Source organism: Pleurodeles waltl, chromosome 8 (genome assembly GCF_031143425.1).
Source record: "Pleurodeles waltl isolate 20211129_DDA chromosome 8, aPleWal1.hap1.20221129, whole genome shotgun sequence".
In the NCBI taxonomy this organism is placed as follows: domain Eukaryota; kingdom Metazoa; phylum Chordata; class Amphibia; order Caudata; family Salamandridae; genus Pleurodeles; species Pleurodeles waltl.
The window spans coordinates 1,250,235,940-1,250,253,515 of record NC_090447.1 but is presented as its reverse complement, the minus strand read 5'-3'; the positions used below and the strand labels follow the sequence as shown (position 1 = coordinate 1,250,253,515).

The following is a 17,576-nucleotide window of genomic DNA, read 5'->3' as shown; positions in this document are numbered from 1 at the left end:
GCAAGTCTTTTACTGCCTGTTTAAAACTGTCTGAGTGCGACCTTGACCCTTTTTGTTTCCTGACCGTAGCGGTGGAGTCTGAGCTTATTGCTCCTGATCTGTGACGTCACTCACAGCATTTTCAAGCAAATTCACCCTGGGGTATCACACCATTACATCCGAGTCATCCTCACTAGTCCAACTCAGCTGGTCACAAAAAGAAAAAAACGTATCCCCCATCTCCATTTCCGTACCTGGCTTGGGGACTAACTCAAGAGTCTTCTGAAAGCTGGTGTGCTGAATTTGCAGCCCTGCTCATCTATCATGGCTTTGCCCTCTGGGATCTGACGAGCAGCTTCTGTGGATGCAGATGGCAGACCGGCCGCCAGGCTACTAGCAACACTCACACTGCTTTCCCCTCCATCATAGCAGCTGGGAGAATATGAGAACACAGAGGGGCACTTAGTCACTCAGGCTGCTCCTGCCCGCCTTACATGTCTCTGGGCTTCTCACACCCACCAGCTCTGAAGCCAGAGCTCTGATCGGCACTCACCTCTGGTAAGTTCTGCGCATCTACTTCAGTCATAGCAGTCATTGCAGCTCCTGCCTTCCGTACCACCAATAATGGTGTAGGACTCAGAGTTGCATTGGAGTCATGAGGTGCCCCCTCAGAAATGTTATCAGCGGCTTTGCAACTCCTGCTTTTTTTCATAGTCTCCATGACCTCAGCAGCCGCTAGCGTCTCCAGACTGCCTTCTCTGTTGTTTTCTCTTCCATTAGACGCCCCGAGCGATGTGCACCAAGCTCTGCTCTCACCAATGTGTCTACTACTCCACCACCATGGCTTTCGCACATTTCACGATCTTGGTTGGCATCTAGACTCTCGACCCCCGACAACCACCGAGCCACCTGGAAAACCAGGAAGCTGATGGCGTGCTCCGACTGAGCCAAGCTTTTCCGCTTCTGTTGCAGGTCGGTTTCTGCCACAAAACAGCTACACCTCAAAGCACCATTTTCGCTCATTTTCCTTCATTTGATCATTCTGCAGTTTGAAAAGAGCAGCCATTCAAACAATGGTGGGCTTCACTTAGGAGGAGTGCATGAACGACTGCCTCACATGGCCGCCATCTTGGCCTCCAAAACCCAAAAAACGCAGCTCCAATTAAATTGTTTCAACTCTTGTATGTCTTTATGCATGCCTCTGATGTCCGTTCCTTTTTCCACTTCTCTTTAGAAACAGAATTCTGTGCCTCTGGGATGCTTCAAAATTTAGTTTTCAGCCTTTTTGCACTTTTTGGTATTTGTATCGATTTAGACACGGTTTATGCAGCACTCATTCCAATGGATAGGGGTTTGTTCTGCATAGCTGTGCATGTGCATGGACAACTAGTTTTTCATATGGCATAAGTTACAACTCGACATGCTTTCTGAACAACTTTTTGGCAACGAGGTAGATGCTTACTTGGAGTATTTCAAATAAAACTGCATTGTCCTTGAGTCTAGCATCCCAGCTTCTTCTTACGTTCGATGGGTAGTGGCAATAACCCATAATATGAACTAGGGGATGACAGGGGCAAAGGTAAGTAGGGAAAAGGGTAACAGGGAAAAGCTGGACTCGCGTCTGCTGTGCACTAGAATGGAATCTTCCGTTACTTAGACACTGCACCAAACCTGGGTTGGTTTTCAATGGCTGTACCTACCACCTGACTTTCAAGTAAGTTGAGGCTGAGCTATATGGAACTCTGCAAGTCGAGAGAGGGACTCTGCTTTATGGGGTGTGTGCAGAATAGAGCACTCTTGGATAGCTAGAGGCCCCACATTACAGCAAATTCTCATCGGATGAGAGGAAACCTGATAGCATTTTGCCTAGTGACTGCGACATCCTCTGAAGGCATTTTCTGGTCATACAAAGGGCTCCTCTGGCAGCCAGAACTCAGATCTCATCAGGCTGAAGAACAGGACAGAAGGACTACCTTGCTGCACCAAGGACACTATGAAGAGAGGCTGCACCGATGTGCACTGCAACTACTGTACCTGATAGCTAGCAAAGGAAAAGGGACTGTGTCCTGCTGAGCCCAGTCAAAAGAATAAAATCCAAGAGTCAGTTGTCTGACCTCCTGTTCGCAGCACAGGGATACAACAGCTGAAGAAGCGTTCTGGGGCGAGTTGGGAACCCAAATTCTCGAAACGATGCTCCTCGCTGCTTTGCAACCCAAAGGATCAAGGCCCAGTGCTCAAAAGTTGCTTCCTTGTCTGCTTGACCGAGGAGAGTCATCGGAGTGCAGCTAGGTTGACCAAATGGCAAGCTACCACTAAAAGAAGAAAACTGCTGGGACCACTGTACCAAGCGACTGGCAGCCCATTGGTGACTGGACTTCTGCCAAACTGGAGAGTATTTCTAGGGACGTCGACCCCTGTGGCCAGGAGCGCCTCACCAATCCTGTGGATCAAGGAGTAGACCCAGGAAGCATCTTGCACATCTGCACAGCATCATTAGCATTCTTGAGCATCTTCAGCATCCTGTATACCTTGCATCAGAGCCACGCCATAGAAATCAATGGAAAGAAGCCATTGATGCTGGAAATGACCTGAAGACTGCTTTTCTTGACAAGATCACTGTTTCTGTGGACCTTGCGTATCTACCTGACCGACTCCCTCTGAGAGTTGGTCACCTATAGTAACTATAAGTAATCTCATTGATACTTACCAAACTTTTTCTTGAACAAAATTTTCAAGTGTCAAATTTGTTGAATTTGTCAGTGCTGTTTGTGGTAAAGTTAAAAGTGATGATTTACTATACCTTGTAAATTCTGTATTTCCAGAACCCTCCAGTGTATCTCTTTTGTTTTGGTTTAAAAAAAAGAATATACAAATCTAAACTATTGTTATAAATTGCTATCAGATTTCGTCAGTGTCTCATTTATGTTTTATTAATTTGTGTTGGTGCTGTTTAAATACTTTACACATATTCCTTTGTGTAGGCCTCCGAACTACAGCTACCCAGGTTTTGCGCTAAGGCTTAACAAATGAAACCTGACTGGTCCTAAAGCTACTGGTTGTCTATTACACGTTGAGGTCACAGAAACACACCATATATTAGACCCGGTTTCGTCACACACAAAGAAAGGTGAATGTCTTCGCCCCAACCTCAACTTCGCTTTCCAGAGCAAATTCTTAAGGAAAAAAGATGTTCAAACTCAGATCTCTGTCTAAGGTTAGGTGGTATCCATGGATGGCTTTTCCCACATTGCTGTATGTATATTTCAACGATCTTCTGCTCCAAAAGTGTTCATGAATATCATCGCAGTTGTGGAGGCTCACTTACGGGTTAACATAGATACTACAACCATGTGCAACTTCCTGTGCATTTTAAAATGCCGCCTTTGACTCCTACTCACAGTATTCATTACATTGATACAGTTCTTAATACTTCTTGGAGTGTGTACAGTATATTGAGGCTATGGTTCTGTAGTTCAGGAAAGACCCACTTCATTGAGGAGGCCTGGGTACAGCTGGCACTTGTAATAGATGTCTCTCTCCAGGACTGCTTTGCACAATTGCAAGGCCTCACATTCAAAGCTTTGTGGTTTATGTTCCGAGTTATGCACATTTGAACCCTAACAGTTATAATATACAAAATATCAGTCTTTCCACGACCACACTACACGTTTTTCTCACTTATATAGCTCAAAAACTACTAAACGGATTAACACCAAATCAAACGATTTTCATATTTCATGTAAGGTTTGCTCTAAAACTGGGTAGCTGTTTTTAGATAGTTATGGTGCTGTAATGGACGATGGATGTTTTGGATCTCACATTTAACTTTTGAAACCCTTGACCAATTTGCTTGAAAAGTTAAGTGATAAACCCTAAATGGATGTGCCAAGTCACTGCCAAATTTCCACAAAGTGCATGTGCATCTCTGTAGTTCAGGTTGAAATGCGCCATCCACTGATTCCAGATTTTGTGATATTAATGCCTTCAGAGGCCCTTAAGCAAAGTGCACCAATGTTTCGAAATTACAACCCTTTATCTTTCCTTTGATTTTGTTAGTTCTGATGCACAATGGAGAATGGTCAGGGAAAACAAAGATAAAAGATGGATGAGGTGATATCTCAAACATTCCATTTCCAACTGCCACCGCCGCAAGGTACCGTCTCAGCACAGCTTGTTTAAAACAGAAACTGACCAGTAGTGCACCAAATTATTTGGGAGGCACTTGTATGTGTGTGTCAGATTGGTGGCAACTGCAGCCTTGGTGCATTTGAATCCTGTCGGTTTTGAGAAAAAGCTGAACTACAGTAGTCCAGTATGCATGCATGAGCTATAGAAATATACCAGACTCTGCTAGCAAAGAGGGGGGATATTAAAAAAAAAAAAATAACTCTTCTCGTTGGCAGAACGTATTTCACCTTTGTGATCAGGAATAACAATTATTTTATTAAGACACAAACTAAAAACGCGTAGTTGGAAGCCTCAGAAACCTTCACCGGGCAACCATTCCACTTCCCACAAGAAAGTGATTGTGTTCTGATCAAAGAGACGGAAACGGAGGGAAAAGGAAATTTTCCCCGCAGATAAAAAATGTCACAGCATTCAGCTGTGGTAGTGTTGGTGTACCCTGTTCGCTGTTTGGGTAGAAAAGGGATCATCACTTTCAAATGCATCCGCCACTCTCCCCTGACTGAAATTGCTGCCAGGTAATAATGTGATGAAAAAGAGGGATTTACCATCCACTCTGGGCCTATTCTGAAACATTTGGGGTGGGTAGTGGGGATAAATAGGCAGCCATGATTACGTAAGTTAAGGGGTACAATCATAAAATCCTTCTTAGCCTTGCCTAAGGGCCTTGAACGAATGTATCTGCATCACTGCCTCCCATCTCCCCTGATCTGTCAATTAATGGAAAACGAAAACTGAAAAATCGCATTAGTGGAAATCAAATCATGAAAAAAATTTTTTTTAAGGAAATACAAAAAAATTTGAATTATTTTTTTTACACTTTATTTTTATTAAATTTAAATATAACATACAACAAACAGTCATCAATTGGTATAAGTCGCATCTCCACTGCCCATAAGATTCCCAGAACCACCACGTCTCATCATCACAACGGCAAAATGAAAAGCACAAGTAAACAATATGTGGACATGTCCATAGTTGGAATAAAAGTGTAATTTACGATGGATAAGATTATGTAAAGGGGTAGAATATAGGACATACCCTAGTCCAAGGAGACCTGGTAAAATAACCCCAGAAGGGTTGCCATATATCAATGGGTCAGGAAGTGGAGTACTGTAGGAGTGTGCAGTCTTCACTGCCTTTTTCACAATAGGTCATGCTTTTAAGACAGTCAGCGGGTGTAGGTGCCCTGCGGTCTCTGCATTGTAGTGCGACTTCCCGCTTAGCCAACAGTAAGGCCATTGATGCCAGTCGAAGTCCCCGGTTTAGCCCAGAAATTCCATGGAGGGAGCTGGGCTGTAAGCTTATATGCAATATTACAGAGATATGCGCGTAAACAGCCTTCCGATAGTTGGAAATCACGGGCAGGTCTAGGAGGAATGTGCAAAGTCAGCACCGGGTAGATTGCATTTGGGACAGTGGTCCGTCCTGTCATGATCAAACCTCGCAATGGCCACAGGGGATAGATAGCAACAAGGGAGAAATGTAAAATGCAGCAATTTGTTGGTAATGGACAGATATAACTCATATTTGTAAACAACAATATGACTAAATTTTATCAGTAATGGGGGAACCCAGCTCCTCCGGCACTCTGGTTGTGGTGTCCGGCCTAATATCGAGACATAATTGGTACAGTCTGGAAACTAATTGGTTCCCCTCCACATCCAAAACTACATGCGTCAGAGGAGTGGAAGTCCTCAGGGGCCATTGAGTATTTGGGCAGTAGAGAACAGAGGGTATTGTGTAATCTCTTAAATATGAAAAGGTCCATATGGATGACACTCTGTACCTGCTGGTCTCCAGGATGGTGGAAAACCTGACCATCAGGAAAGAGATTTCCCATTGTGGAAAGGTTATAGCGATGGAGCGTACGCTGCACCAATACCTCACACGTAAGAGGGAGCCAGGGATTATTATGAAGGGGAATGGTGGAAGAATTGACATGTCCACCACCCAGCATTCTTCGCAGCTGGTGCCATGCCCAACACTTGGAAATCATTTGTATGTCGCGAGGGTCTAGTGGAATACCCTTTGGAAGAATTTGAGACTGTGAGCGTGCATCCAGCTGATCCCTCTCAGGTTTAAGGTACGGGACACAAGCATCCGGGTCGTACCAACGGAAGTAGAATTGGCACTGAGCTATCAAATAGTAAAGGTGGAAGAAAGTCTGGCACCTCCCCTGCTCCAACGGAAGCACCAGGGTGTCCCATTGAACCAATGGTCTGCTCCTGGCCTAGATCAGAGGCAGAAGATGACCATGCAGAAGAAGTCAAGGGGATAAGGATTTTCCAAAAAAGATAAAGAAAACGTGCAAGGACTACCATTTTTTATAATAGCCACCCATGCCACCATGGACACCTGCGTGTCCATCTGGACCATAGCCGGACCATAATTAAGTTGTAGTCTTTGGTCTCTATCGCTATGTAGGCAGATGCCTAAATATTTTGTGTCATCTGAGACCCACCGGAATGGTAATTCCGCACAAACCGTGTGGGATAAAACCAGACTGGGCTGGTGCGATGATCTGTTCCCACAGGAGGGACATCCTAGTAGCGAGTTTTTTTAGGTAGTTTTTTATTATCAAGGTTCAATAAGGAGAGGGGACAGTAAGAGATACATTGCATGGGATTTTTTGCCAGGCTTCAGCATAAGTGTGATGACGGCCTCCCGTAGCATTGCTGAGGGGGGTGCCCCAGTGCCCAAAGATTCATTATAGGCCAGCTGGGCCTTGAAGAATTTATGAAAGGCTCCAGTCACGCCACCAAGACCAGGGCCTTGGAGCCATCAGTGGCATCTATTGCTATTACTTCATCAAGCGAGCATAATCAGTTCCTTGAGAAACTTGTGCTGACCTTCTGTGAGCCATATCATGGCCACCTCGTTAAGATATGCTCCAATCGCAGGCTCGTTGTTAGGCACCCAGGGAGATTATAAAACTATGTAGAATTTGAAGAGTTCCGTCTTTACACCCTCACCTCCCATCCGCCACCCGCAGCTCAGTGATGTAACCATTGAGACGATTAGGACGAAGGAGCAGAGCGAGAGTGTGGCCAGGATGCTCCCCTTCTCCATACCTACGAGCCTGGGCATATTTACCCAGATATGCCAGCTCTCTATCTGCAAAGTCTCAAAACTCCGTTAGCAATACAGAGTGGCGATGCAATTGAGGGCCTCCTGTCCTTAGCACGGCATCATCAATGTCATGCCAACTGGACTCTATATGTTGAAGCTGGGCCCTGATAACCTGTAAAATATCAACGTATTTGGAAATGCATACTGCACGGATATAAGCCTTGAAGGCTTCCCACAAAGTCACCTGTGTAGTGACCAAACTAGTATTAGGTGCAAAATACCCATTTACCGCTTTGAATCCTCCTGAAACACCGGCTCCCGGAGAGCTCCCCGTTGAAACCTCCAGGAGCACTCTGCATCGCAACCGGAAGGGACCCGCAGCTGAAAAAGTACTGTAATATGATCCAACAGAGTTCAGGGGAGAACATCTATATGTGTGACCCATAAATAAGTGTTGAGCGAAAGGAACCAGTAGTCTAACCTAGTCCATATTGAAAGAGGGGCCAAGTAAAATGTAAAACCCAAGGTGTTAGGGTGTCTGGATCTCCAGACATCATGCAATGCATAGGTATCGGTGAGATTCTGGAGAATGGCTCTGGTCCGGGGTTTATCGCTAGGTTGGGCACTAGTGTAGTCTAGTTGTAAGCAATATGGCAAATTGAAATCGCCGCCCTATTATCAGATGAGTCATTTTGGAGCGCTCCAGCTGAGCAGCGAATCCCTGGAAGAACACAGGATCATCCATGTTTGGTGCGTAGACATTTAATAGTAGTGCATGTTGAGGACATACCTGCCATCAGGGTCAGAATGGCCCAATTGAAACATGAAGAGGTACCTCTGTGTATTAGGATGCAAATTTTCTTGAGTAAAAATTTTTTAATGAAAGAAAACAATTTAAAGACAAGGTGATTTTAAGGAAAAATCCAAAATTACATTAAACATAGGCGGAGTTTAGGACTATTGTGGGGTTTTTGTTTCAGGGATGGGTAATGTTTAGGGTCATGAGGGTTTTTTAGGGAGTCAGGAATAATATGAGTTTCGGCATAGAAATGGGTTTTAGGATTCGAGATGGGTAGAGTGTAGCGGAGGTGGGGGTTTTTTAGGGTTCACGGATGAGCTGAATTAAGATGTGTGAGGTGTTAGGTCTCCAGGATGAGTGGAGTGTAAGGGTGTTGAGGGGTTTTAGGGTTCATCGATGAATAGATGAATTTAGGGTTGGTGAGGGTTTTTAAGGTTAAAATATTAAGTAGCAGCTGGGGTGGGGATACGTTTATCGGATTCAGTCTAGGGTAGCGTTAGGGTGGTGATCGGTTTTAAGGATTCAGGGATGGGTGTAGTTTAGATGTAGAAAGGTTTTTTTTATGGTTCATGGATGAGTGGTTTAGGCTGATTAATTCTTGTGGGGTCATTGATGGATGGTGTTTAAGGGCTGTAAGTGATTTTTAGTGTTCAGAGATGGGTAGAGTTTGGTGTGATGAGGTGTTTTAAGGGGTACGGGATGGATGGGATTTAGATGTGAAAAGGTTTTTTTTTACAGTTCAGGAACGGATGAAGTTAGGGGTAGTGAATGATTTTATGGTTCAGGGATGGTGGATGTCTGGGATAGAAAGGGCTTTTAGGCTTAAGGGATGAGTGTAGTTTAGGTGTGCTGAGGGATATTAGGGGGTAGGGATTGATGGTGTTTAGGGGGTGTGAAAGGTTAGAAATGGATGGTGTTCACATGTGGTGATGGGTTAGCAAATCAAAAGCATCCAAAGTGATTGTTTGACAATACAATATCATATAATGAAATAACTCTGACAAAACTGTTTCTAAAGGTAAGACCTGCCGACATTGCATTTGCTCTTGAAAGCCAATTTTGACCTAAAAGGCAGTCTATGAATTGGTTTCTGCAAAAAGACAAATGCCATTCATCCTGAGACTTGCCATTAAACATGTTATATTAAATTGTTTGTCAGTAATTGTATTCCATTAAATCAATTTGGAATGTCTGAGAAGATTTCTTCAGCAATTCCACCCTGTAGTGCCCAATGGCTGGACAGAGATGCATTGCTTCCACAATTCCCCTGTCGCTACTGACCCTGCTCTGAAGGCCCCCCACTTTAGTTTTTTTAGTACACTGGAAATGTACACATGCTGTGGCCAGTGGCTTCTAGTGCAGGCCCCATGCTCATCATCCATTGATACAGAAAACATTGGACATGTCCTTCATGCTGTGGGAGCAAGTGCTTCTGACTTGGCCTCTAACCGTGCTCCACCTAACCTTAGACCTTTCACTCCCGTAGCAACTTGTGTGATGTTGTTTGGTCATGCGCAGTGGAGAGGTGGATTCTGGATTTTAGCCCTTAAAGTGTTACTTGTTGAGCTAGAGATTTACAAATACACACGCTCTCTCACTTAAAAAAAAATAGATACATGTAAGATATGGTGCTTAGAAGAAGTTAATATATGTTTAAACAATTCCTAGAAATTTACTTAAAAAATATTGTGATGAAAATAATGTAAACCCTAAAAACCATTGCAATTCATCAGTTATTTTAAGTCATGCAAACTGTAACTCAGGTATATGGCCGGTGCTCCTCATGACTTCAGACAAGACAACACTGATACCTCAAATGATGTAACCAGTGACATTGATAATGTGCTTAAATAAACATGGGCACCATGTGCCATAGAAGAAAACAAACTAAATAGCTGACGCCCATACTCTATGCCGCTAAATAACTGAACATGGCACAGGTCTGGGCAGTTTATGCTGGGGCAAAGGATTGGAACTGCAGATATGGATCCTCGAAAAAACAAACACACACACATACACACACACACACACTACCCCTACACACACACTACCCCCCCACACACACACACCCCCACACACACCTACCCCCCCACACACACACACCCACACACACTACGCCCCCACACACACACTACCCCCACCCCCCCACACACACACTACCCCCCCCACACACACACACTACCCCCACCCCCCCCACACACACACACACTACCCCCCCACACACACACACTACCCCCACCCCCCACACACACTACCCACACACACTACCCCCACCCCCCCACACACACACACTACCCCCACACCCCCACACACACACTACCCCCCCACACACACACACACTACCCCCACCCCCACACACACACTACCCCCACCCCACCATCCCCCCCACACACACACTATCCCCCCCCCCCACACACAAAACAGGCCAACAGGTTGTGCTCAGTCCACTGCCCTACACAGAGGAGAATAGAAGGCAAGACCCCACTGTGCCCTCACCCCTCCACCATTAATGCATTCTGTTCGGGAATCAGATATCTGGGGCAGAGGTGAACGGGTTTTGGTTGTGTGCAGCCCTCTCAGTGTTTTTTTGTTGTTGTTTTTTTTTCATTAAACTCCAACAACTAATTTCTAGAGAATTGACTATGCACGTTCCTTCCTTGGTCATGCCGTTTTGATCTGCGGTCCCGGATCTGTAGATTTTAAATAAAAAAGAACAACCGCCCATGTTTGGCTAGGCTCTGCACCTAACCCCAAGAAGCCGTGCACAGTGGGTTATGTCCATACGAGGGCTTGGTGCAGGGCCTTGGCATAGGCCCAGGCTTTGAACCCAATCTCAAGGTCGCCAGAGTGGTTTCAGAGCCTGGGATTGCATGTCCGAAGGCCGTACACATCTGGCGCAGGGCAGGAAGATACTTACCTAAATTGCTTTCTTAAATATGCTTTGCAAATGTATACATTTACAGCTATGTAGGAAGTGTGTGAAAGCTTAAACTGCAGAATTGAAAACATTTGCAGTATGGACGTTAGTGGGACATGGCCGGTGGCAGCAGCATTATAAACACTTACTTTCCAGTGTCAAAGTAAAAATAGAGCACAAGTCAGGAAAAGGACTGACTGGCATTTTTTGAAGAAATTACATGGAAACTACAATTACCAGCATGCACTGTGACTGGAACAGTAGAAAACATCTTTACTGGAGTAGTATACTAATTATAGTCGCAAGTGTTCCTGAGACATCTCTCCACCTATTAATAAAAAGCCAATGGCAAATATGTTTGATAGAGGAATGGAGAATGGTATTGTCCCTGGGCTGTTGGGTATAAGTCAGAAGTAGTTAATAGTTTATGACACTACAGTTTGTATGAGTGCAGCCCTGTTTTTTCTTACCTTTACTTTGAATCGTATGGTGCCTTTCTGTGCCCCCCTTTCTTTTCTTTGACAAGGTTGTGCATGGCGCAAATACAGGCCGGGCCCTGCGGCCACCCCTGGCACACACACCAAAAGGCCGTGGGGGACACTGGATTTAGTGCTTATAGAATGTAGGCCAGAAGGCCTGGTGACAGCCCCCATCGTGCATGGCTAAAGGTCATGCATGGCGTGGGGTTAGGTGCTTATAGGGGTTTGGCCGCAGGCCCTGCGGCCAACCCGGCTGCACATAGCTAAAGGTCATACGCGGTGGTAGTTGAATTAATATAAACTAATTAAAATTACTCATTGTTAAAAAAAAAAAAACATAGACATTCACAGAAACAAAAAACATAGATTACAGGTATGTTATAGTTAGGTTCTGAATTTACTTGCACAAAACCATAGAAAATCAGCAGTTACAGTTATCGTTATCTCAAGTAACTATAACTCATGCCTTAAAGTGAGTATAACTCTCGCCATGCACTGCTAATTACCCCTCATATTACATCACTAATAAAATCTTTTATAACATAATGTATATCATCAATGTAACATTTGCAATCAAATTATTGAGGATAAAACTGCATGGTGGGATCACGGGTTATAGTTATTTTAGGGCACGGTTATAGTTACTTGAGTTAACTAGAACTGTTGAATTTCTCTGGTTTTGTGCAAGTAAATTCAGAATCTAACTATAACGTTCTGTAACCTTTGTTTTTTCAAGTGAATAGATATGTGTGTGTATATATCTATACATATATATTCATATATACACAAATCCTCCTTTCTGTCGTCATTCGAAAGGACAAGCCAGCACTCCAGACTTTTTGTAATCCAATAATTTTATTCTTCCAACGAAGGCTGTACAAAGGCTGTATCAATCTGGGGCGAACGCGTTTCAACCATATCGGTCTTAGTAATAGCCCATAATTCCATAGCATGAAAATCAGGCCCTACCGCCCCTCAAAACTATATCCTGTCCCATAATGAACATAAACAAAATACTAACAACTTTATCCTGTTCTTACATTTTAGATTAATTCTTGTATCGTGCCGTATTACTCATTGTCACCTTAATTATTAACTACTAACCCAATAAACCATCCTCAATCTCAAATGTCCTTTCATAAATTTAAATTACATTTTTATTCAGTTCTTCACATACATGCCCAGTGGCATTTCGTCTCCTATAGGCATGATCCTTTACTCCATTCATTTACTATAAATTAATATAATTTCTTATTATTTCATTCAATTTTTATACAATTTCTATAATTGTTATACATACCTGAGCGGTATGGGCTTGATCAAACAGATACTTAAGTGCTCTACCCCATTTTCTAATAATCATATATCCATGATCCACATTATAATTATTTTCATGCTATGGAATTATGGGCTATGACTAAAACCGAAACGGTTGAAACGCGTTAGCCCCAGATTGATATAGCCTTTGTACAGCCTTCGTTGGAAGAATAAAGTGATTGGATTACAAAACAAAAAGTATGGAGTGCCTGCTTTTCCTTTTAAATGACGACAGAAAGGAGGATTTGTGTATATTTATGGGTCCTGCACCTGTAGCTGAGCACCAACCTCGATGGTGGTAGCAGTCGGAGATATATATATATATATATATATATATATGTGTGTAGTTATTGTTCAGGCACACTTTAACTGAAGAGACATGTATTGATTTTCCTATAACTTTTGATGCTGTGAACAGATTTGCTCAAAATATTGCAATTTGCTATCTTGGTCACCTAATCTTTGTCATGGCAAGTTTTGTGAAGATCTGAGTAGGGATAAGAAGCTAAGGGACAGAGTGGGGGTTGGATGAATAAAGAAGTTTCTTACAGCTACAGCCCGAACTGCTGAATGTAGTTACACTAGACTTGCCATGAAATTAGAACTTTACTTTCATTGTTTTTGTGTAAATCTGTTCAGTGGTTTTTAAGGTAAATGCTTCTATGGCTCTACCATTTGAAACTTGTGAATAATTTGCAAGTCTGAGAATTCAAGCAAATTTATTTGATTAGACAAGGGAGCCATCTAATATTGTCCCTTTCGGACCCAAGGTGCCAGTATTGGCTGTCAAAGAGTAACATTTCTCTTTCAGAAGCCTTTACAGCCATAATTCCTATGCCCTTTGTTTAAAAAAAAAAAGAAAGAAATGTAAAAACATTGTGTGGTTTGAGATTCCCTTGAAATTTGTGAATCCCCCAACACCTGAAATAGCTGCCAGGGTCTGCGGTAAAGTACTACAGACCCGGCCTGCCATTTTAGATACTGGGGATCCATGAGTCACAAGGGATTCATAAACCATAGGCAAGTTCAAAGCATGAAGCACGTCTTGGATTTCTGCTCCCTGGTGTACTCATGTATTATTAGAATATTTAAAGGAATCCAACTCAGTTTTAGTTTTTCCATTACATCACATACTTTAGGCTACAGATGTGAATTGGACCTCACATATCAGACACCATGAGCTCTGGTCAGCTACCTTCCAGGCAAATTTGCAGCAGCAACTGCCAAGCAGCAGAACTGATTGTTGTCCATCGTTTTTGTTGAGCCAGGGCTGTTTGCTGAAAATATAATGCAGTCAAAAAACCGACAATGGTGCAGCTGCTTTGGGATCTGAGATGCAGCACCAGGACAGCTTCAGCGACAGCCAACCAGTAATAAATTAAATTATTATTTGAGGTGGATGACTACCCACCTTAAGGAGTAATTGCAACCTTTGGCCAGATAAACCCTCAAAGTCATTACATTAATTTTAGCTAAACCACCTGGTATCCATAGCACAGAGTAAACTAAGGGAAAAGCGTAAAGTATGTATGCAGTACCAAAACCGTAATAAAGTCAAAATGCAACACAATACAAATTCCAAACCGAATTAGGAACATAGAGTGAAATGTAATAAACAAAATGACAAAAGTCCAATAAAGAAAACCAATGATATTACTGTTTAAATTTTAAATTAGGAGCACACCAAGTAGCATAAAGTTTCAATAATAGTCAATGGTCACTGTAGCCTGGAACCTACGTGTACTTTGGTGCGGCATGGGTCCGATACACCAACCAGGCTTAACTTTAGTCCCCCAATCCATTGCAAGAGAACAATTCTAAAGCCCCAGGACCCCATGAGAGGCAATTAAAGACTCTGAAGGCATCAGGCAGAGGCCATGCAGCGTAGTCCAGTCGAGGTCCAGTTACCACAGGTCAGCAGGGCCAAGAAAAGGCCTCTTCTACTTTGATGTGTCTCTGTAGCTTTAACAGGAGGTCAGGCTTATGACCTTGGCAGTCCACTTCTTTTTCCTGGGTATAAGAAAGAGCAGCTCCAGTCCTTTTAGGGTTCTTCTCAGGTCGCAGGCAGCAGGTTCAGTCCTCTTCTGATCATCCTCAGGTCCAGCAGTCTTCTTAAGCGAGTGTCTGAAGGTATCACATTCATGCCTGACACAAGGTAGTCAGTGGATATGACTCCTGAGCATGTCCAAACCAATGGGGTATAAGTTCCTGGGGCAAACTCTACCAACTTTAGGTATATTCATGACAGCAAAAGTTGTCGGCCTCACTAAACTTGGGCTCTGAAGGCTGTCCACTGCTGACATTTAACTTCATGATCCTGAATACACCTTGTACCAAGTACTAGACCTTAAAGGAAAGTTAATCATACCAATTGGAAGAATGCAATTTGTTTGTGTTTAAAGAGGGATCAAAGGCGCTTTACTACTGGCTAGCAGGGCTAAAGTGCAAATAGTTTAACAACAACAAAAATATAGGGTCAAGCAAAAGATGGAAATACTCAGTGACCATGCTGAAAAGGCAAATTTGCTATAAAACCCTACACACCATGGAAGCTGGGAACCGCCATTGGTTGCATCATAAGGTACTATTCATTCAACAATTAGTATCTATGCGCCAGACATTGTTAGAGTTTTGCCCTCGGTGTGCTGTTCAAAATGTGCACCTATGTCCATCGCTAGAATAACACTAACCTCCTGTCTCCATTGTTTGGTGAGGGGCAGTAGCCCACCTTGTACTAATGGTGGAAAATACACCTGGGTGTATTGCCTGGCTTATCGAACCTTCTACTCAGCTGGTGAAATGTTGAAAAACAAAGTGGTCTCTGTGAAGTCATTGAGTACTGAGGGAAAGCACATGCATTCCAGAAAAAGGCACATCCTGGCATCATTCCACAGCTTTTCTTGCCATATGCGGACCTTTACCTCTGCACCTCATCAGATACGGACTGGGAGGAACTACGGAAAAGTGCGGTAGGATCTCTAGTCACCTAGAGTCTATTAGCACAGCTCCAATGCTCTGCTTTCTAGTGTCGGTACAGTGTCATGCATGCATAAGTCTTTGTTGGAGATAGTAGTGCCATTTCTCCAGTGTTTGTTTATTAAGGAAGTTGGTTGTCTACTTGTCTTGTACTGAGTTTACTGAAGCAAGAGGGATTACATAATACGAGCAAGCTGTTTACAGAAAGAAAAAAATGCTTTGTTCTAATGCTAATTTTGAAAACCTATCACTTTTTTCCAATTTTCTTCCCTGTGCAGTGAAAAGAAAGGAAGAAAAGAAGCCAAGATTCCTAGTTTTACTGTACCTGGCCAAGATCTTAAAGGGTTTCATGGCAGAACGACCATTTTTCAGAACAAACTTCTTAATTGCCCTGAAAATGATCCATCAGCAGCTTCAAGCCCGTGTAGAATGACACCAATCCAGGAGTGTGAGAAACCAAAAAGCATGCAAGCACCCAGCAAACCCGCAAAGACCTTTATCCCACCTTTTAAAACCAAATCTACATTTCATAGTGGTGACAAGAGTGATGGTGCAAAATCAGACTTCCCTTCCAAAGAAAATATCATCACTGGAGATGAATACCAAAATGAGGAAACTGTGGACAGTGGTGTATCAGTAAAAGAAAAGGAGATTGTGAAAGCCACTGTCGCCTTGGAAGACAATCAATTCAACGAGCAAGGTATTGTGTTGATTTCTGTATGTGAAATATTTTTTGTGTACTTTATTAACTACCTTACCTGCCATTTTCCAGCTTCTTTTGCAATGTATTTTATGATTTTGCCCCTCATGTACTATATCTGCTTCGTCCAGAAGGCGACAGGAGACAAGAGTACCACATCCTAAGTTAATCTACAACTTCCTCCGTCCACATGCAAGGTTTGCTAAGCCCTCCCTGTTGTTATTGTTTGCATATGTATCGCCCTCAGTCTGACATTCACGTGGCATTGCAGTCTTTTTGGTGTCCTGGGGACTACTGTCTCATGGTTCTGGGGTGTGTGGTATATTTTGGGATAGTGTGTGATGAGAGTTTGTAAACTGCTGTTTTTAGCTTTATTCGCCAGGACTCCCAATCTCTAAAAAGCCAGCCTAGAAATATAAATTGCAAGACTTTTTAGAGGACACCAGCACTACATGTGTGCTTGCACAATCTCAAGGGGACATTCCCTCATTTGCATCGTGTTGTGGTCCCATGCAGATAAGGAAACACTTTGCATCTGTGCCCAGCTGTATTAAAAACACAGGTGCAGAGATAAAGGGGGTGTTGAGAGATGCACTGACTGGAGAGATGCACTGACTACGTCACGAAAAGGTGACACACTGTCATTGTGCCTGCTGACGGTGACCCTTGAAAAGGGGGAAAATGGGGTTCTGTGTGCTGGCACAATCTCAAGGGCACATTCCCTAATTTGCATCGGGCTGTGGTCCCATGCAAATAAGGAAACACTTTGCATCTGTGCCCAGCTGTATTACAACACAGGCGCAGAGTCAAAGGAGCTGTTGAGAGATGCACTGACTATGTCTCGCAAAGGTGACACAGTCATTGTGCACCCTGACGGTGACCCTTGAAAAGGGGGAAAATGGGGTTCTGTTGACCCCCAACCCCCCCTCCCAAAGAAGATATCATGTGTATACTCACTGCCCCTGCTGCAGGCGGATCTGTGCCCCCTTTCGGAGATGAACTACCAGCTTCAAATTTCCAGTCCGGCTTTCATTGATGCTCATACCCTGGGCAGGTGCGAGCTCAGGGCTATACTGGGGCAGCTGATTAACTTTGATTAGACACACCGCCCCTGCCTATTCCTGGTGTACCTATATAAAGGAGCACTGCAGT

The 17,576-nt window shown here is 43.5% G+C and overlaps 1 protein-coding gene across 3 annotated transcripts in view; it reads left to right on the top strand.

The window, feature by feature from the left end:
* The window catches only part of BRCA2 (BRCA2 DNA repair associated), a 584,634-nt gene that overhangs the window by 227,192 nt on the left and 339,866 nt on the right, over positions 1-17,576 (top strand). For all 3 annotated transcript variants that reach the window (XM_069205562.1, XM_069205563.1, XM_069205564.1), the window contains one exon: positions 16,003-16,424. In XM_069205562.1, coding sequence (XP_069061663.1) covers positions 16,003-16,424 — 422 coding nt within the window. The remainder of the gene's footprint in view (positions 1-16,002; positions 16,425-17,576) is intronic.